Source organism: Geotrypetes seraphini, chromosome 2 (genome assembly GCF_902459505.1).
Source record: "Geotrypetes seraphini chromosome 2, aGeoSer1.1, whole genome shotgun sequence".
NCBI classification, from domain to species: Eukaryota; Metazoa; Chordata; class Amphibia; order Gymnophiona; family Dermophiidae; genus Geotrypetes; species Geotrypetes seraphini.
In genome coordinates this window covers 64,678,742-64,701,432 of record NC_047085.1, presented here as the reverse complement: position 1 = coordinate 64,701,432, position 22,691 = coordinate 64,678,742, and the positions used below count along the sequence as shown (strand labels likewise).

At 39.4% G+C, this 22,691-nt stretch overlaps 1 protein-coding gene across 8 annotated transcripts in view; it reads right to left on the bottom strand.

Moving 5' to 3' along the window:
- Nucleotides 1-22,691, bottom strand: part of UBR5 (ubiquitin protein ligase E3 component n-recognin 5) — a 1,080,924-nt gene that overhangs the window by 363,710 nt on the left and 694,523 nt on the right. For all 8 annotated transcript variants that reach the window (XM_033933084.1, XM_033933089.1, XM_033933086.1 and 5 more), the window contains 2 exons: nucleotides 19,392-19,515; nucleotides 12,618-12,729 (listed from right to left, as the gene is read on the bottom strand). In XM_033933084.1, the coding sequence (XP_033788975.1) occupies nucleotides 12,618-12,729; nucleotides 19,392-19,515 (236 nt within the window). The remainder of the gene's footprint in view (nucleotides 1-12,617; nucleotides 12,730-19,391; nucleotides 19,516-22,691) is intronic.

Sequence of the window (22,691 nt, the reverse complement as noted above, 5' to 3'; positions counted from 1 at the left end):
CGCTGCACTGACTCAACTCGAAGTACATCTTTACGGTAATGTGGCCTCCAGAATTGCACACAGTACTCCAGATGAGGTCTCACCATGGCTCTGTACAGTGGCATTATGACTTCAGGTTTACGGCTGACGAAGCTTCTATTGATACATCCCATCATCCGCCTTGCCTTGGATGAGGCCTTCTCTACTTGTTTGGAAGCCTTCATGTCTACACTGATGATTACTCCCAAGTCCCGTTCTTCTGAGGTCGTAGCTAGTGTTTCTCCATTCAAGATGTATGTTCTGCATGGATTTCTGCTGCCAAGATGCATCACCTTACAATTCTTTGCGTTGAAGCCCAGCTGCCATGTTGAGGACCAGTTTTCCAACTTGATCAGATCCTGCGCCATACCATCCGTGAGATCGCTTTCACCTACTATATTACACAGTTTGGCGGCGGCGGCAAACAGCGCTACTTTTCCCTGAAGCCCTCGGGTCAAGTCCCTTATGAATATGTTAAAAAGGGATGGTCCCAGGACTGAGCCCTGCGGCACTCCGCTAGTCACCTCCGATATCTTAGAGAGGGTGCCATTGACCACCACCCTCTGAAGTCTTCCACTCAGCCAATCACTGACCCATGCCGTTAGTTTCTCACCTAACCCCATCGATTTCATCTTGTTTAATAGTCTACGGTGTGGGACACTGTCAAACGCTTTACTGAAATCCAAGTACACTATGTCCAGAGACTCTCCCGAGTCTAGCTTTCCTGTCACCCAGTCAAAGAAGCTGATAAGATTGGATTGGCATGACCTGCCCCTAATGAGTCCATGTTGACAGGGATCCCTCAGATTCCCCTCATCCAATATTGTGTCTAATTTCCCTTTAAGTAGAGTTTCATTGAGTTTACACACTATTGATGTGAGACTTACTGGTCTGTAATTCGCAGCCTCCACTCTGCAACCCTTTTTGTGCAGAGGAACAACATTGGCAGTTTTCCAGTCCAGGGGGACTCTCCCCGTACTTAGAGAGATTGAAGAGCATGGCTAACGGTTCCGCCAAACATCGCATAGCTCTCTGAGCACTCTTGGGTGCAGATTGTCCGATCCCATGGCTTTGTTCACCTTGAGTCTTGACAGTTCTTTGTAAACATCAGCTGGTGTGAACTAAAACTTCTGAAATGGGTCATCCATGCTTTGCTTTGCATCCAGCCGAGGCCCGTGCCCTGGTGCCTCGCAGGTGAAGACTGAACAGAAGTAATCATTCAGTAGTTTGGCTTTATCGGAGTCAGTTTCCACATAATTCCCGTCTGGCGTTCTAAGGCGTACTATCCCGTTTGTGTTCTTTTTCCTGACGCTAATGTATCTGAAGAAGGATTTGTCCCCTTTCTTTGATGTTCTTCGCTAGAGTTTCTTCCATACGAAGTTTGGCCTCCCTGACTGCTGTTTTGACCACTGCAGACTTTGTCCTGTATTCAATGTTTGCTTCTTTTTCCCCCATGCGTTTGTATGATAGAAATGCTCTTTTCTTCTCCTTGACGAGGTATGATACCTCATCTGTGAACCATTGGGGTTTCCTTTTTCTTTGTTGTTTGATTACCGATTTTATGTAGCGGATAGTTGCCTCATGAAGGATCGATTTCAAGGTTGTCCACATAGCTTCCACATTATCAGTTACTTCTTGAACCTGCAGCGTCTGGTAGATGAAATCTCCCATGCGTGCGAAGTCAGTGCCCTGAAATTGAGTACCCTTGTTTTTGTTTGTGAACTAGGGAAGCCTTTCTTAAGGTTAAACCATACCATGTTATGGTCACTGGTGGCTAGCGTCTCTCCCACCGAGACGTCCAAGACGCTTTCCCCATTCGTAAGTACCAGGTCCAGGATGGCCTGGGCCCTAGTGGGCTCTAGTACCATTTGTTTGAGCCGTACTCCCTTCATGGACGTTAATATCCTCCTGCTATCACAAGTTGTCGCTGATAGTGTGTTCCAGTCTACATCAGGCATGTTGAAGTCTCCTAATAGAACAGCCTCCCACCGTAAGGTGATATTCTCAATGTCTTCAATTAATTCTGCGTCCTTTTCCTCCGATTGTATCGGAGGTCTGTATACCACAGCAAGGTACAGGCATTTTTCTCCACCTCTGGCCAGGAACATGGCGTGTATGCGTCAAGCAAAAATTGATGCGGTTTTCGTGGTTGCAGGGACAGCGAAATGCGTCAAGCATGATCAGGTGACGCTGTCTAAAGCGCCGCTTCCTGAGGAAGTAACGGAAGCCCTAGATAAAAACGAAGTAATGAAAGAGTTGCGTAATATACAAAAAATGCTTCAAAACAACGCAACTAAAATTACTGAAGTTAAGGAAGAAGTCTTGAATATTAATAAACAGTTGGAAGTCGCAAACCAAAGAATGGTTCCACTTGAGAATAAAATGGATCAAATGGAACTGAACGCAACCCAATGTAAAGCTGACAGTCAAGCTATTAAAGAAATGCAGAGAAAGCTTGATGATTATGAGAACAGAGGAAAGAGGAAGAATGTGAAAATTATTGCCTTAGCTGAAAGTTTGGAAGGGGGGAATGTTATTCAATTTTTGGAAAACCTGCTATCTAATCTGCTACAGTTAAATTTGAAACAGCCCCTAGAAATAGAACGCGCACACAGGATTCCATATAAACGGTCAGCAAATCAAGTAAGACCAAGGGGATGGGTCATTAGTGTGGGCAGATTAGATGGGCCGTGGCCCTTTTCTGCCGTCAGTTTCTATGGCCCTTAATTTTCTAACTCTTACGCTATCAACAGGCAATGGAGATATTAAACTTGGCCAAAGCGGATAAAAACTTGAATTATAAGGATACCAAGTTATTATTCGTGCCTGATTTTGCAAAGAACACGGCGAATACAAGAAAACAGTTCCTCATGTTAAGACCTCAACTGAGGGAGAAGGGACTTACTTATGGTTTATATTATCCTGCAAAAATGAGAGTGACCCGTGGGAATAAATCCTTATTTTTTGAAGATCCGGAAAAACTAGAAGATTTCTTGTCAAATAATGAACCAATGTCTATGTAAATGAATTGGTCTTAGTAAACTGGACAGAGTGATTTTCTTTTTTGGAGACTAGACATGTGATTAAAACTGGTAAAGGAACTAGAAGAGACTACAAATGAAAATAGGAAAAGAGTATGATTTTTGGATATAAAGCAAATACAGGATGAAAATTCTGTTTCTCAAAGTTATGTCATAAAATACATGGGTTTGATTTTGAGGATTTAATGGAGCTAACAGAGAATTCAAACCCTTTTGTTTTAAGAGGATTTCAAAAAGGAAGAAGCTTTCTACTTTTTTATTTTCTTTTAGTGGAAATATTTTGGTACACTTCCCCCTGCCCATTCGCGGTTTCGGCAATCGCGATTTCACATATTTGCGATTTTTTGGGGAGGGTGAAAAAAGAAAAAAAAAACTTCATTAAGTCTTCCCCCCGGCATCCCGGCCTTACCTGGTGGTCTAGCGGGCTTTCAGGCAGGAGCAATCTTCCTACGCTCCTGCCCCGTGAAGATCACTATTAGGAAATAGCTGCAGGGAGTTCCCGTCGTAGTCTCGAGAGACTACGGGAACTCACAGCAGCCATTTCCTAATAGGAGACATGATCGAGATGTTTAAGTATATTACCGGCTGTATCGAGATGGAAGAAGAGATTCTCTTTCTCATAGGACCCTCAGCCACAAGAGGGCATCCGCTCAAACTCAGGGGCGGGAAATTTCATGGCGACACCAGGAAATATTTCTTCACCGAGAGAGTGGTTGATCCTTGGAACGAGCTCCCGGTGCAGGTGATCGAGGCAAACAGCGTGCAAGAATTTAAGAGCAAATGGGTTGCCCATGTGGGATCCCTTAGAGGGTTAAGCCAAGGGAACCTGTCACCAGGAGTGGGATCCCTAGGATAGTAGACTTGGGGGTGGGTCAGTAGAGTGGGCAGACCTGATGGGCTATGGCCCTTATCTGCCGTCATCTTCTATGTTTCAAACTGGATTTGTTGCTAAGAGACATTCCTCTAATAATACCAGATTGGCTTTTCATATGTTAAATTTAACAAAATCCATGAATGAGCCTGCTTTCTCTGTATCTTTGGATGCGGAGAAAGCCTTTGATCGTGTGGAATGGACCTTCATGTATCAGGCATTAGATTGGTTTGGTATAGGTTCAGGATTCATACAAATGATTCAAACATTGTATAGTTCCCCTACTGCAAGATTGTATATAAATAATAATTTATCAGAGTGTTTTAACTTGCAGAGGGGGGTTAGACAAGGCTGTCCACTATCTCCTTTGCTTTTTGATATTGTATTAGAACCCTTGTTATTAGCCATTCAACAAGCTAAGGGGATACAGGATATTCCTTATTCAGATTGGGAATATAAAGTTTCTGCATATGCAGATGATGTACTGCTTCATTTGAGGAATCCAGAAATTACCATTCCATGTTTACTTGAGTTGATCGAGAAATTTGGAAAATTTTCAGGATAAAAGATTCATTGGAGTAAATCAGAAATTCTTCCACTTAATGTACATTGCACAAATAATTTGTTTGAATCATTCTCTTTTATATGGAAAGAAGATGGATTAAGATATTTAGGAATTTGGATTAAAAACACGTTGGAGGACACAATGAAAGAGAATGAAAATTTTTTATTAAAGAAGGTTACAGAAATGTGTGAGCAATGGAATCCTTTACATCTTTCTTGGTGGGGGAGAGTTCAACAATCAAAATGATGATGTTGCCTGTGGTTGTTATCAAGGGTCCTTTTATAAAAAATTAAATTGTATTCTTACAAAATTTATTTGGCTTGGTAAAACGTCCAGAGTTGCTTTAGTATCTTTACAAAGACCAATTGTGGAGGGTGGGGTAAATTTCCCAAAATTTTATAGGTATCATCAAGCCTATATTTTACGCCAAGGTATGTATTGGGTCCTCCCAGAGCTCATGGTAGATACTCCAGATTGGTTATGGTTGGAATGGCAACTCATGTTCCCTTTGCGATTATGTCATGTTCTCAGTATTAAGATGCCTAGTGTATATAAAGAGAACAGAATATTAATAGATACATGAAAAAAACAATACGCTTTGTTGATAATTTAACACCTATACCAATTCATAAGTCATTAAATCAAACAATCTGGCTAAACTCCAAGATTCGAATTGGCGGATTTAAAGTCGTTTGGAAGCACTGGATTATTGCAGGTATATGGATTTTAGGTGATGTCATTTCAAATGGTAAACTGCTTAATTTTTCACAGTTGCAACATAAATAAGGCCTTAATAAATCACAAAGTTTTAGATGGTTGCAACTGAAGCAGGCTATTCAGGAGGGGTTCCCTGAATGGAAAAATCTTAATAATCAGTATAGTTTGGAATTCTTGTGCTTTCAGGCGGATTTCCTGGGACACCAGGCTGCACAGTGGTATAAATTAATATCTGGATAAATGAATAAAAAAACCAAGATAGGTCTTAGAGACATTTGGAGCATTGAGATTAAGCATCAAATTAATGTGTCTCAATGGCCATGAATTTGGTCTTGGAGAATGAGATGTACAGTGTTCGCATCTATGAGAGAAATTTGGTTTTTCCTTTTACATAGAGCATTTTGGACCCCAGTTCAATTACAGAAGTTAGATTCCTCTAAGTCAAATAGATGCTGGCACTGTCATCTTGAGGCTGGGACATTAGATCATTTATTATTCTATTGTCCCTTTATTATGGCATTTTGGAAATCAATTTGGCCCCAAATTATTTGCTTACTGGAGAATCATGTGGCATTGCCCTATGATATGATTTTATTTGGCATGTCAATGAGAGCAAAGAGCCAAATTTCATCAAAAAATAATATACTTTTAATGATAATGACAGGAGTTGCCATACAACAGATCACAAGTAATTGGAAAAATTGGAATAGACTCAATTATAATTTCTGGTGGAATTCGGTATTTCACATTTACAAAATGGAAAGAACAATAGCTGTGCAAAAAGGAAATTTTAATAAATTTAAAGAAATTTGGGGACCATTGACAAAATATTGCAATGAGTAGACATCAGTTTATATTATATTTACAATATTAAGATAGAAGGGTTGGGATGGGGGAATTTAAATTTATTAAAAGATTAGATTATTAGGAAAGTTTATTGATGTGTTATATTGATTGAATGCTTGATTGGATGGGAGGGAGGGATGGGATAAAATCTTCATCTATGAATATCATAATTGATAAATTTCAAGAGATGTATTTATTGATAAATGTTTATTATATATATTTGCTATATGATGAAAAATGAATAAATAATTTATTAAAAAAAAAAAAAAGATAAATTTCCAAGGCTCACCATACATCAAGACAAAACAAATGGTGTTGTTCCTGGTTCCCCTTGGCATCGCCCAAAACTGGAAGCACCACCAGCTGATTTAAGTACAAGAACTATACTACTTTGGCAACAAAGGACAGATGCAAACGCATTACCTCCTCCTGAGAACATGATAAAAACCAGCTCCTCCTGAGAAAATGACAAAAATGGCTCCCTACAAGACAAAGCCTCTAGCTCAGAAATCCATCGTGACCAAAAAGTCCATCTTCAAAGTAAGATCCTTCAGGGAGCAGTCAGTCAGAGGTTCAAAAGGGGCAGAAATCAAAGACCAGAAGAATAAAGTTTAAATCCCAAAGGGAGGCTGCAAGAGACGCACACCCCTAAGAAAATGGCCCACATCAGCATGTGAAGCTAAGATCTTAGCCTTAGCCTACAGAAACATGACAAAGCCACAACCTGTACTTTAATTGAAGATAGAGTAAGATCCTTATCTACGCTATCCTGCAGAAACTGCATCAACTCAGGGAGCAATGTCTTCAGAGGAGAAACGGCCCAGTCTGAACACCAGTCCTCAACGATCCACCAAACCTGAATGTAAGAGAGGTTGACAATTTTCATGAATGCAGAACTCATCAACTCAGGGAGCAATGTCTTCAGAGGAGAAACGGCCCAGTCTGAACACCAGTCCTCAACGATCCACCAAACCTGAATGTAAGAGAGGTTGACAATTTTCATGAATGCAGAAGAATCTCAATCACTGTGCCAGAGTAGCCCCATCTTGTCAAACAAGCCCTTTCAAGGGCCATGCCGTAAAACAAAATGGAGCTGGAGCTGGCATTGTGATCAAATCCTGTACGAGGAGCTGCTCCACCACTGGAAGGCAGAAAAAAATGTTGCCAGATGCACCAGATCTACATACCAAGGCCTCCAAGGCCAATCTGGAGTCACCAGCATCACCAGAATCCATGATGCTTGATCCTCTGAATCACTCTGCCTACCAGAGGCCATGGAGGAAACACATACAGCAGGCTGGTCGAAAGCCAATTCGGAGAGAGAGCATCTATGTCCTCCACCCTGCTGTCTTTTCTTTGACTGAAGAAACGAGGAACCTGGGCTTTGTGAGCTGATACCATCAAGTCCATCTCCAGACAACCCCACCAGTAGATGATCAGGGAAAAAAACATTTGGACCCCAACTCCACTCTCCTGGGTCCGGAATGGCTCTGCTAAGAAAGTCCACCTGCACATTCTCACCTGCCACTATATGAGCCATAGACAGATCAATGAAATTAACTTCAGCCCATGCTAGGAGATGTGAAGGCTCTTCCGTGAGCAATTGATTCCTTTGTGCCTCCCTTGATGTTTGACATACACCACCACTGTGGCATTGTCTGACATGATGCAGACTGAAAACCCATCTTTTTGATATAGCTTTCAATCCTTTACCCCCTCTGCCCTCCAATCCAGCCTGCTAATTAACTGTTCCCCTTAATTGTATCCATGATATCCTGTTTGCCTGCCTTGCCTGTTTAGATTGTAAGCTCTTTCGAGCAGGGACTTTGTGACTGTGCAGTGCAGCGTGCGTCTGGTAGTGCTATAGAAATAATAGTAGTAGTAATAATGTGCACCGCCTTGCCGAGAAGTAGACCATGAAACACGAGTAACGCCAAGTGAATGGCACATCTCCAAATGATTAATTGACCACCTCAAATACTGTGTGCAGTTCTGGTCGTTGCATCTCACAAAAGATATAGCGGAATTAGAAGAGGTACAAAGAAAGGTGATGAAAATGATAAAAGGGTGGGGGAGTTTCGAGGGTATATCAGGCGCTATTATATAGGGCGGATCCTTGGGACCCGTAGATAGTAGAGTGGGAACAGGTTTTACAAGGGGGGAATAGGTTGCTGAATTGGAAGGTTCTTTATAAGGGTTTATTTTTGCCTACTCTATCTATTATGTAGAGAATGGCTGTAAGATGTATTATAAGTGGTATTTTACCCCTGATAGGGTGCAGTGTATTTTGGGGCGTGGATCGGATTGTTGTTGGCGAAATTGTGGGGAACAGGGTTTTTTTTCTACATATTTGGTTAAGGAATACTGACGACTGGTAAGATGTGTGTTGGCGCGTGTATTACACAAACAATGTCCTGTGTGTTTGGAGTGTTTGTTGAATGTGGGTGTCCCTGGCTTTACTAAAATTGAACAGAAGTTTGTGGCTTGTGTATTTAATGTCGCCAGGCTAGCCTTGGCGGTCACCGGGGATTCCTGGTTGCTGTGAGATATATTGTCAGCTGGATTACCTCCAGTTAATGTCTAAGTTGACAGCTATTCGCCATAATACTTTGGGTAATTATCATAAGGTATGGGATAGTTATATGCAGTGGCAGGCAGCATAGTTAGTACTGAAGTCTTGTGCTTTATTTGAGCTACTCCATGTCACTGAAGTCCAGCTTGATGGCCCCCTTCCCTTTTTATTTTCTTTTATTCTTATTTTGTTGGGGATTTTGGAGGGGGAGGTTGGGATGGGGGGGTTGGCTTTTGGGAGAGGGAAGCAACAAAAAGGGTGAACAGAATACTAGGAATGATTAAGAAGGGGATCACAAACAGATCTGAAAAGGTTATCATACTGTTATACCGGGCCATGATACTGCGTCCAATATTGTTCACCATACATGAAAAAAGACATATACTACTCGAAAGGGTCCAGAGAAGAGCAACAAAAATGGTTAAGGAATTGGGGGAGTTGCCGTACAATGAGAAGCCAGAGAAACTGGACCTCTTCTCTCTTGAGAAGAGAAGACTGAGAGGGGACATGATTAAAACGTTAAAGATATTGAAGGGAATTGACTTAGTAGAGAAAGAGAGACTGTTCACCCTCTCCAAGGTGAAGAGAACGAGAGGGCACTCGCTAAAGTTAGAAGGGAAAAGATTCTGTTAAAAAGTAAGGAAGTTCTTCTTCACCGAGAGAGTGGTAGAAATCTGGAACGCTCTTCCGGAGGCTTTTATAGGGGAAAGCACCCTTGAGGGATTCAAGACAAGGTTGGATAAGTTCCTACTGGAACAGAACATATGCAAGTAAGGCTAGACTCAAATAGGGCACTGGTCTTTGACCTAAGGGTCGTCGCGTGAGCGGACTGCTGGGCACGATGGACCACTCGTCTGACCCAGCAGCAGCAATTGTTATGTTTTTAAGAGAAGGAGATAACAGACTATTGAGGAGGGAGGGAAAGGAAGGAAAGGATATGCTAGAGCATGGAGGGAGAGGGAGAATTATCTCAGGAGATGGGAGGAAGGGTGAACGTAAACATAAAAACTCACTTGTATTCCGCAAATACCGTTAAGTTCTATGCAGTTCACAGAATACAGATGAATGAACAACCAGTATCTAACTTCCAAAAGATTCTGTAGAAAGATGTGTCTTTAAAGCACGCCGAAACTGTTGATACAAATTTGAAAATGTGAATATGTTAGTCAGATCCCTAATCCATGAAGCTGCCTGAAAGGACAGTCGACGTTCCTGGAATTTCTTATATTTACATCCCTTTGCAGAAGGAAACGCGAATAATGAAAGATTCCACAAAATACTCTATGATTAGACCTGGTAATGCCTTTAAAGCAAATATAGCCAAACTTAAATTGAATCCGTGCTTCAACTGGAAGCCAATGCAGTTGATGATAGAAATAGGTAACATGATCATACTTCTTGAAATCAAAAATCAATCTAACTCCTGCATTCTGTATTATGCGCAGTCTTTGAAGATTTTTTTTAGCTCTAGCAAGATGGACGATGTTACAATAATCAAGCTGATTAAGGACCAATGATCGAAATAATAGCCGAAAGGAATTAATATCGAAATATGCTCTTAATTTCCATAAAGTATAGAAACCCTTTTGAACCAATGAATCAACCTGATTTTTCATGGTAAAGGTTCGATCTAAAATTACACCAAGTATCTTTATGGTTGGCTGGATACTGTACACTTTAGCATTTAGAGTGATAGATGTGACATCTTCATTTAGATTTGGAGATGCAAAGAAAAATTTGCTTTTTTTTTTAATTGGGTGGGAAGGAAAGGAGAAGAGAGAAATACCAGAGCATGAGGGAGGGAGTGGAGGCAGAAAGAGAAAAATGGAAGGGACAGAGAAAGAGGACGAGCGCTGGATGGAATGGAGAGGAAAGCAGAAAACAGATGACAAAAGGTAGAAAAAAGATTTGTTTTTGTTGCTTTAGAATATAGTAGCATTGAAGCTGTATTGATAAACATTTATAAATAGAAAATGAAAATAAGATAATCTTTTTATTTGACTAATTTTAATACTTTTTTTTAAACTAACTTTGGAGACCAAAATCTCCTTCCCCCAGGCAGTGGCGCACTAAAGGGGGGGTTCTGCCCTGGGTTCAGCTCCTATGAGGTGCTCCTCTGATCCCTGTCAGTGTCAGTTGCAGACTGGGCCATTGGCAGCGTCAGTCAGTTGAAGATGCTGTAATTGGTGGCCTGGAAGCTCTCTCTCCGCAACGTCTTGCCTCTGCAGGGACAGTAAGATGAAACACAGGAGGACAGCTTCTGGAGCTGCTGAAAGTGGCGTCTTCTACTAACTTGATGCTACCGGCAGCCCGAAGTCTGCAGACAAGCGGGACTCAAACAAGAAAATAAAAAGGTAAGGAATATTCATGACCTCTGACTTTTTTTCTCAAGGTTGAGGTTGGCAGTTGAATAAAGATTAAGGAAGGGAAAGCAAGGCTAGTTGCCTGTTTCTTTTCTGACCATTCGTTATTACTAAAAATATTTTTTTAATAGGGGGTAGTTGTTTAAAAAATGTTCAGCCCTGGGTGTCACATACCCTAGGCACGCCACTAATTTTAACACTTTGAAACAAATAAGATTAAAATTAATCAATCCAAGGTTCTGCACATGCTGTATTCACCTTTTTTTTTTCAAATTGTTAAAATAGTAATCATACATTAAAATCTGCAGAAAGATTTCATGTTTAACTCTATACCATCTTCTGTTCACCTAGGGAATTAGTGAAGAACAGTTTGAGTGGGAGGTGCCTAAATTTTTGCACACAAGTGCATATATAGTAAAGAAAAGGTTTTGACATCTATTTTATGATAGGCAGTCAAAAAAAATTAAGGCATTATGAACCAAAAAAAATTTTTGTGCCACCTTACTGATTCCATCAGACAAAGGGCCAAGCTGAAGCCTCTGGGGGCCAAGCTGAACCCTCTGGGAGCCACTATAGTCTAGCCTTTCTGAGGTCCTTTACCAGCTTTAGCTTTACCATGACAAAAGGCCAACTTACTTAAGTGCACCTTGGAAGCCACATCTGCTGGCCAACGGCACAGCCACAATCACCTGCAGGCTACTACTGAAGCTACTGATCATGATGAAATGTAAATTAGATCATAAAGAACATCCACCAGAAAGTTTGTCCCAGGCTCCAAGCAGGCCACCTCTAGGGACTTGGACAGCTGCTGGACTCAGCACAATAATGCCATCTCTGCACAAAGTAGCCTGTACTCCCATGAATGAGAAAGCACATGGAATCATCTACCCCACAACTACAATGATGGTAATGTTGGTCACAACTATTACTAAGGCATATACCCTAAGGAACCAAAGCCATTTGTCCAGCTCCTTACATAATGCCTGCCCAATAGCTTGGTACCTCTGAGGATACTCTCAGTGTGGCTTCTGAAGCTCTTATGAGAAAATGCTGAGATGCGGAAGGCAAAGGACACCAAATCAATTAGATGGTTGAGCTCCTCTCACCTAAGCAAACATTTGACTGAGGAATCCTCCTCCTCCATAGAGAGAGGTTTACTACAATAGGAGTGGCTGCCTCATGTAGTGAGCCCTCAGGATCCTCTTGTCTAGCTTTGAAGTGTTATCCAGGGGTGTTGCTGGTAAAAGGAGATTGATATGAGACCTCAAAACTACTCAGTCTCCAGGACTGCGTAGCTACCCAAAACAAGTCATCTGGAGCCCTCTTGGGGTATACAGAAGAAATTTAAAAAAAACAAACAATAAGACTTTGCAATCTAATTGCTGTTATAATCTATGTTGAAATTTCAAAATAAACTGGCTAGTGCAGTACAACTATAAACCAGATATTTCTGACAGATAATTCCTCTCTTTAATATGTTATTATATGAACTAGTTTATGAATGCAGGTCCAGTAACAGATGCAAACAAGTTTTACACTGGGAATAGAGCTTTAGGAGTGAGATCCTTTGCACAAATGTCAAATAAATTATTTTTCAGCAAAATTAATCATAAAATGGGCATACCATCCTCATCATGTTCATCGTGTTGTCCTTCTGTTTCAGCATTCTCTTCTCCATGCTCTTCATGTTCATCATGGTGGTCCTCTTCTCCAGCAACTCCCTCTACCACTTCAACCTACAAAGTTATTTTTTAATATCTCAAAGGAACACAATCTCAGGAACTGTAGTTTGTTTTACTTAACATTTAGACTGACTTAAAGGGATGAAACTATTTCTCCTTTTCCAACATAATTACATACTGAAATTGTTACTAATTTGATGGAGTAGTGCCATTATAAGAACTTATGAAACAGAACACCTGCTTCCAAACAAACAAATTTTAGGAGAGCAACAATGATGATAACCAAAGACCTAGTATTTATTTATTTGTATTTAGTTCATGCTTTTCTCAAAGAATAGTTGTAAATGAGCTCCTGGCTCCTAGCATCTGTAGCTAAATAGTTTTTTTTTAAAAAAGCCATGGAAAAAATCAAATTAAAAAAATAAAATGCCTTCCTTCATACAGCTTAAAAATGGAGCAGAGATGACCAAATAAATACCTCTAAACGGAAAAGCAGTAAAAATCAATCATATTTATTAAAATCTAACATATACATTAAATTCATAAAGAAGGGGACCAGACACAAGCCATGTTTCGGCCTGTCTACCTCAAGGGTCCAACATCATCAATAAAAGATTATAATGAAAAGGACATAAAAAAGATATAGAAGACATCAAATATAAAATAAGAGAAATATAATCCAAAAAGCTGGACTTTGGAAGGCTTCTTATACAGGGTGCCCACAGAAACACTTCTTGATTTTAAATGGTTACACAATCAAAACTTATTGGAATATGTTTATAAATAAGATGACAGCAAATGCAAGTCCCAAAAAGTACAGTTAGCAAGATCTTACACAATCACTTGCACTTTCACCCTTATAAGTTGCAATTGGTGCAGAAGTTACAACCTTCATAGACAATGCAACACAACAAAATGACCAGGTGTTCTTCAAGTGGCCCTCGAGATCACCAGACATTACTGTTTGTGACTTTTTCCTTTGGGGGAACGTGAAAGACAGTGTATGTACTTCCACTACCCGCAACTATGGATGATCTGTTATAAACACCAAATATGCTTCGGAGAGTCTGGTCCGAGCTTGATTGTCGCATCGATGTTTAGCGAGTAACAGGTGGGGCGCACATTAAGGGCTCCTTTTACAAAGGTGCGCTAGCGTTTTTAACGCACGCACCAAATTAGCATGCACTAGACGAAAATCTACCACCTGCTCAAAAGGAGGCGGTAGCGGCTAGCGCGCGCTATTCAGCATATTAAGGCCCTAGTGCTGCTTTGTAAAAGGAGCCTTAAGTGTATGCTATCAACAGATACCATATGAAACTTTACGAGTTGATGAAACTGTAGCTTCAAAGGTGAAAGAATACTCCAATAAATTTTGGTTTTGTAAACCATTTAAAATCAAGGAGTGTTTTTGTGGGTACCCTGTATATATGAATGGTTTCAAAATTTTTTGCATTCCAGGTATTATCAGGTACTATCAAGTGCAGTTCTTTCTCATTCTTGGAGTAACCCTGCAGAGTTCATTGCTCTCCCCATTGTTCTTTACTATCTATCCTCCTTGGGAACAAAATTATCTACTATGGGAATTAAATTATACAGTTATGCAGATGAAATTACAGTTGTCTTGTCAATATTAATCAGATTGCTTTAGTGATATCGACAATCAAGAATTGGATGCTATCTTTTAAGTTAAAATTCAACTCCCAAAAAACCCTAAATTTTTATTTTGAAACGCCATCTAAACTTACTTAAAATTGTCTCCATTTGAATGGTACAGTATATACTATAAAACCTGTGTTTAAACTTTTGAGGGTATTTTTAGATTAAAATCTAACAATGCAAAATCAAGTGAACGCTGTGGTTCATAAATGCTTTTATACTCTATGGAACTTACATTCCGTTCAGAGTTGTTTTGAAAGATCAGCTTTTCAACTTTTGGTACATGTCTGCACTTGACTAGTATAATAATAGTCTATCTAGCAAGCTTTAAGAAGCATTTTAACAGGCTCACTTTGATTCAGAACACAGCTGTTCGCTTAATTTTTAATTTGGGCAGAACTGAACATGTAACGTCTTACCTTCACGAATTATACTGGCTCCAAATGGAAACGCGGTTATTTTTGCTATCAAATTATCTAATGGATCATTATATTTCTTTTACTTCTATACTTTAATAGCATAATTTGGTCTTTTTAACATTTCCCTCGCCCAAAGCCTGTGTTTACAAGACATGTCATGGGCGCTAGCTGGGAATCTGAATTTCGCCCATTAATGCTTATTTCTGTTTTGTATTTTCATTTTAGAAAGTTACTGAAGACTTATTTGTTTAAAAAATGTCTTGGGAAGTAATGATGGCTGGTTGATATGTTATATTGATTACAATTTTGTAGCTCATTGTTTGTGCAGTTTTTCATATTTTGTTATCTGCATAGAACTGGAAGGTTTTGTAAAATAAAAATATTAAGTGTTATTTATTTTAAAAATCTATAGCAGATGAAAGACAGAGAGAAAACTACAGATAAACAGTGGTTTATGCTTGATTTCAGGATTTTTTTGTTTTTGTTGTATTTTCTTTAAAATTATCTTTTATATTAATTGCGATTAATCACGATTAATTGCTAACACACAACACAATGTATGCATACACACATTTGGGTATTTCATCTTTTGTGTACCATACTGAATTATAGTTTTCACAAATGAGTTTTCATGTCTTTAGATAAGCCGCCCCATTTAAGCAAGCTGCATCCAATACACAGGTTTGTAAAACCCATTTATAAGCCGCAGCCTATATGTGGGGAAATACGGTAGATATGTATCAAGTTTCAAGTTTCAAGTTTCAAGTTTAATTTTTATTTGATGTATCGCTTATTACAAACTAAGCGATTAACAAAGTATAACAATCATCGTTAAATTATATAATATTGAACACAAAAGGGGTAAAATAACAGTAAAATGATATTTCTTTAACTAATAAGAAATTGACAAACAAAACAATAATGACAGACCATGACACATATGGAATAAACATAAGGAATTAAAGTTACAAAAATATTTTCCCTAGGAAGGGAGAAAGAGAGGTCTGAATGGGGAGGGAAAAAAACAGTGGGACGGGATAGAAGGTGCTCTGTTCGAAATTGGCAATGAGATGAGTTTAGAGATCAAAAGATAATTTAAAAAGAAATGTTTTTAAATTGGTTTTGAATTGATTTAAGTTTTTATTTTTCCTGATATATAAAGGAAGAGAATTCCAAGTAAGAGGAGCCACTACAGAGAAAATATCGTGGCGTTTTGTCCCTACTATTTTTAAAGAGGGAACCATTAATAATTCTTGAGAATCGGAACGTAAAGAGCGATTTGAAGAATGGGGTATTAATAGACGGTCTATGAATTGTGGTTCATTAGTATTTAGTGTTTTGAAAATAAGTAGAGCTATTTTATAAATTATTCGATTATTTATGGGCAGCCAATGTGATTTGATCAGCAGAGGTGTTACGTGATCATATTTTTTACCATTGTGAATTATTTTGATTGCTATGTTCTGTATAATTTGTAATCGTTTTTTTTCTTTTTGAGTAATGTTTTGTAATAGAGAGTTACAGTAATCTAGTTTTGTTATAACAAGGGAGTGCATTAGAATATTTAAAGATTGTGGTTCTAAATATTTTGACATAGAACGGATTAAACGGAGACGATAAAGACAGCATTTAACAATATTGTTGACTTGTTCTTGATATGTAAACTTGTCATCTATGATTACACCTAAAATTTTGAGAGATGTCACTGTTTCAATTATTAAGTCATCTATCTTGAAAGGAGAAGATAATTGTATTCCCTGTTTTGACGGAAAAATGAGGATCTTTGTTTTCGGTATGTTAAGCGCGAGTTTGTTATAAGTGAGCCATTCTTTAATTTTGTCTAATTTTTGATTGATTTGAGCTATTTCAATAGGGTTTTCTAGGTTACATGGATGCAATAATTGTATGTCGTCCGCATAGGCATATGCGGAGAAGCCTATAGATTGGCTGAGACTAAGTAAAGGTGAGAGAAAGATATTAAAGAGTAAGGGGGAAAGAATTGAACCCTGGGGAATTCCGAAGCTAGATGAGTATGGAGTAGATTTAGTGTCATTGAATTGGACACTGGAAGACCGTTCTGATAAGAAAGAATTGAACCATTGTAGAGCTGTGTCATTGATACCGATTGATTGAAGTCTGTCTAATAATAGAAAATGGTCGATGGTGTCAAATGCAGCGGAAAGATCTAGAGAAAACAAGATGACGGATTTGTGTTGGTCTAGGTTATGTATAATGTTAGTAGTGAGGCCTATTAATGAGTATTCTGTACTGTGATTTTTCCTAAAACCAGTTTGGTTGGGGTGTAGAACATTTGTGGATTCTACAAATTCTGATATTTGATTAAAAATTACTTTTTCTGTGACTTTTGCTAGGAACGGAATATTTGCGATAGGACGGTAATTCAGAGGGTCTTCTATACTTATTTTATGGTCTTTTATTATGGGAATTATTGTTGCCGTTTTCCATGATTTGGGAACAATACCGGTGCTGAGGCTTTTTTTTACAAAGGACAGTATATATGGTCCAAAACAGGAGAAGAATTTCTTTAAAATGACAGGAGGAATGATCTCAGAGGGGGAACTTTTTAGGTTTAAATTTTGTAATATCAATTTAACTTGTGATAGGGAAGGGATGTTGAAGTTAGAGCATTTTGCGCAAGGAAGTTTATAGTCATTAGATGTTTGATTTGTAAGGGGCTTGTTATCTCTGATAGTTGTAAATTTCTTTCGTATATTTTCAATTTTGATGCAAAAAGTGTCTGATAAGTTTTGCGCTGTGTGTATTCTGAGTTTGTTCTGTTGATATGTGTTCTTTTGAACTTTCCTATTTTGAATGAGGTTCCTTTCAAATGTTATTTTAATCAGTACACTTGTTTGTTCAGTTAAAGCAATATAAAATGTTTTGAGAAATGAGGCATGGTCTCCAAGTAAGCAGTCATGCAGTGCTTTTTGGTGAAAACTGGCCCACAAAGCCTTTTCTGTGTATCTGTTTCAAAAGGGGAACACCAATGAGCTGCTTTGCCGGAACTGGCATCAAAGAAGTTGATTAATGTTCAATAAACTTGAGGCCCAGTATATTGTGACATTTTTTTACAGAAGGAGATTTGCATTCCAATAATACAAGAACACTTGTCATTTTTGCATTAACAGGCCAAGCCCTTTTTGTAAAATAAATTTGCCTTTTAATGCATTGTATCAGATTCTTGGTTTGTTTTTTCTTTGCTGCTAGATCAATGTTCATCAGATTAATTGAGCAAAATACAATGAGCATGGAGTTTGGGAATTTGTAAAACACCTGGTACACTTTATAAAATAAAAATTTAAATTCCTGCTTAAGCAGCAGCTCTTTCTCGAAAGGAGAAATTAGGTTCTTACCTGCTAATTTTCTTTCTTTTAGTCCCTTCAGACTGGCACAGAACTGATGGGTTATAATGCACCTCTACCAGCAGGTGGAGACTGAGACACAAATTTTTGTAGTATAAGTGGGATCTGCAGGCCCAAGTACAATCAGTCTGACAAATAGCCAAGCAGAACAAAGTAAAAACTAATAACTGTGAACTATAAACAGCAACAAACATAGAGAAATACTGTTGGAGATTGATTAGAATAAGCACCTTCAAAAACATCCCCACAGCTTGCCGGACAAACCATACGTTGCTATAATATCCCCTAACATCATACATAGATGGTGCTCCTACCTGTAACAGACTATGGACTTTTCCTTCAGGAACTTGTCCAAACCTTTCTTAAAACCAGCAGCTATGCTATCCGTTCTTACCATAACCTCTGGCAATGCGTTCCAGAGATTAACTATTCTCTGAATAAAAAAAATTCCTCCTATTGGTTTTAAAAGTATTTCCCTGCAACTTCATCGAGTGTCCTCTAGTCTTTGTAATTTTTGACGGAGTGAAAAATCGATCCACTTATACCCGTTCTACTCCACTCAGAATTTTTGTAGACTTCAACCATATCTCCCCTCAGCCGTTTTTTCCAAACTGAGGAGCTCTAAACTTTTTAGTCTTTCTTCATACGAGAGGAGTTCCATCCCCTTTATCATCTTGGTCACTCTTCTCTGAACCTTTTCTAGTGCCACTATATCTTTCTTGAGATAAGGAGACCAGAATTGAACGCAATACTCCAGATGAGGTTGCACCATGGAGCGATATAGGGCCATTATAACATTCTTAGTCTTGTTAACCATCCCTTTTTAATAATTCCTAGCATCCTGTTTGCTTTTTTGGCCGCCGCCACACATTGGGCAGAAAGTTTCATCATATTGTCTACGATGATATTCAGATTCTTTTCTTGGGCGCTAACCCCCAAGGTGGACCCTAGCATCTGGTAACTTTGATTCTTCCAATGTGCATCACTTTGCATTTGTCCACATTAAATTTCATCTGCCATTTGTACACACACAGCCCACTTATACTACACCCAAGGTTTGTGTCTGAGTCTCCACCTGCTGGTAGAGGTGCATTATAACCCATCAGTGCTTTGCCGATTCTTGAGGGACAATAAAGAAAATATTTTATAAATAAATAAAATTCAATATGTGCTTGCTAGATTTTGCTTCAACATTTTCAATCAAGACCAACAAAATAAACACTATAAAATCTAACTTGAAATATTTAAAAAAGTTAACCTCTTCCACATCTGCAGATACAATATCATCTTGCTCTTCATCTCTGCCCCGAACTGGCTGGGATTGACTTATTCGTCTTTGTTGAGGATTCCTTATAACATATGACGACTGAGATTGACTGGAGCTACAAACAAATTGAAAAAAGAATACAATTTCAAGAGAAGGAAAATATATCTGCAAATATCTGCACCTACTATTTTGGTGGGTACTTTTCCCTACATAATACAAGACACATAGGGCTACTTTTTTACAAAGCCACAATAGTGAGTCCTAACATGTCAAATGCAACACAGCCCAAAGAAACTGAATAGAATGTATTGCATTTGCCACAGAGGAATCATTACCACATCTTTGTAAAAGGAGCCCTATGTATCTTATTTTACTTGAGGAAAAATACCCACATAAGAAAAGTATCCACATAAAACATTTTTTTTATATATTTAAGTGAACTGAAGGCTCACTGCTTTGTAATGAAAACAGGAGTATATAGCATGCATCAACAGGAACACTTTAATTGCACCTGTGTTCGGATATTGGATAACTAAAGGACATTTAATAAGCGACAGTTTTTTTTGTCATTAAAACCATTCTTATGAGATGGTGATATGGACACACTTCACTATGGGAAGAACAATGAACCATTTTTCAGCTTAACACCATCCATCCACCCACATGATCTCAATTTAGAAAGCAAACAACAAAAAAAGGCAAGGGAGATGTTCTAACAACAAAATGATATCAATTTATTCTTTAAAAGCATTTTGTTGGATTCTTGTTGGGATGAAAGGAAATAAAAACTATACTCTTCAAGAAATCCCTTAATAAAGCTTAATACCATGAAAAAGCTTAACCCCCCTCTTACCCCCCTCTAACCCCAGACACTACTTTTCCCTCTCTTGGAAACCTTCTCTGATCTAACTTTGTAACCTTTCTTCCATAACTCTTTTTGTAATCCGCTTTGAACCGAAAGGTAATGGCGGAATAGAAATCTGTAATGTAATGTAATGAAACGCTTTTAAAGAATAAATTGATATCATTTGGTTGTTAGAACATCTCTCTTGCCTTTTTTGTTGTTTGCTTACAATAGTAAGGCAAGATTTTTTTATTTGCTTGCTTGGATTATTTCTCAATTTAGAGAAAGAATTTAAAAATATATGTTATCACATATTTTAATAACTATTCTGGTAATTGTTTTTCCACTCCATTTCCCTTGTTCTTTTCTTTCCCTCCATTCCATCCCTCCTTTCTTTCCCTCTTGTCCCATCCCCAACATTACTTACTTCCCCCTTGGTCCTTTACCCCTTTGCTTTACTTTCTACCTTTTCCCTCCCTTCTTTCTTCTTCATCTTCCCCCCTTTCCTTTCTTCTCTGATCAGTCTTTATTCCCCCAGTCTCCTTTCTGCCTTTCCCTTCCCCATTTTCCTTTTCCCTGATTTACCCTTCTTCTTTTTTTCCCTTTCCTTCTCTCCATCCCCTCCCCCCGCCTTTCTATCCCTAATCTTCCCTTGTTTCATTTCCTTTCATTGCTACTTTCCCTCCTATTTTCCCTCCCCACTCTTTCCTACGTTTCAATTTTCACTGTATTTTCTTAGCTTTCACTGGATCTATTGCATCATTATTGGAATTATGCAACAAATTATGTGGCTATTACACTAGGCATTCTAGAAAGATGAGCTGTGTCCAATGGTCACATGCCATCTGCAGAAGGAATCCACTTTGGATTTTTTCTCTGTGCCTCTGCTGTACTTCACTGTGCTCTCTAGCTCTACTTATAGTTAGTACCCAAGCACCAAGAGCCACTAAATAAACATGAAGTAGAGACCCCATAGCAGTCAAGGTCAGAGACAACTGTTCTGTTCAAGAAGTAACATGAAAACATCAACTGCAAACAGACAAAGGCTTCAAAGGAGCTCAGAAACCACTCCCGTAGGAATGAGTAACATATATACAGTATTCTTCGCAGCCCCCAAGGGCTGACAGACACCAAGAAACAACTTGGAGAAGCATAAACAGACTGAGACAGTAGGCAGGTGCAGGAAGGACAGGGCAGGAGTCTAGAATGTCTCACCTATCTACTAGATTAGATGATTTCCTGAAGGAAAAGGGGATAGAAGGGTATAGATAGAGGATTACTATACAGGTCCTGGACCTGATGGGCCGCCTCGTGAGCGGACTGCTGGGCATGATGGACCTCTGGTCTGACCCAGCAGAGGCACTGCTTATGTTCTTATGAAAACAGCTTACCAGGTAAGTACATAATCTCTTTTTCCAGTGCAACTGGTGAGACATTCTAGACCAGTGGTCTCAAACTCAAACCCTTTGCAGGGCCACATTTTGAATTTGTAGGTACTTGGAGGGCTGCAGAAAAAATAGTTAATGTCTTATTAAAGAAATGACAATTTTGCATGAGGTAAAACTCTTTATAGTTTATAAATCTCCTCCCCCCCCCCCGAAAGCCTGCATGTTCCTCCCTTCTTTGCAGCGTCCTCCAGCTTCCCCCGGTCTTAGTTTCAGCTAATTACCACAGCCTGCAGAGAAGATCGCCGGTGCTGTAACGTTCCTTGCAAGCTGCCATTGGCCTCCGCAGCACATTCCCTCTGCCGCGGTCCTGCCTCTCTTCTGACTTCAGGGTCAGGATCGTGGCAGATGGAACATGCTGCTGAGAACGACGGCAGCTTGCAAGGATCGCTACAGCACCGACAAATCTCTCTGCAGGTTGCGGTAATTATCTAAAGGTAAGAGCGGGAGGCCAGGGGGGAAGCCGGAGGACGCTGCAAAGAGTGGGCAGCACTAGTACAGACAGCACAAATACAGACTTCGGGCCGCAAAATAGTACCTGGCAGGCCGCGAGTTTGAGACCACTGTTCTAGACAGATAGGATGCACAAAAGCAGTCCCTAAAAAGCTAGGGTGGGCTTGCTGTGCCTGCCCGTAAGACATAAGACCCAAAGGAAAAGTCTTGTCTCACCGCTACATCCACTCTGTAAAACTTGGCAAACGTGTGTAGAGCGGACCACACAACTGCCCTGCAGATCTCCTCAAGGGAGACAGCTCTAGCTTCAGCCCATGAAGAAGCCACACTCCTGGTAGAATGTGCCTTGACGGAAACGGGAGACTGTTTCCTAGAAAGAATATAGGCTGACGAAATGGCCCTGCAGAGCCATCTGAAAATCGTGGCCTTGGAAGCAGGAGCACCCCGCTTAACAGAATGAGTCAGCTCAAACAGGTGGTCAGAGAGACGAAACTCACTGGTAACTTCCAAATACTGCAACAAATGTTTGCGCCCGTCTAGGGACCGCAG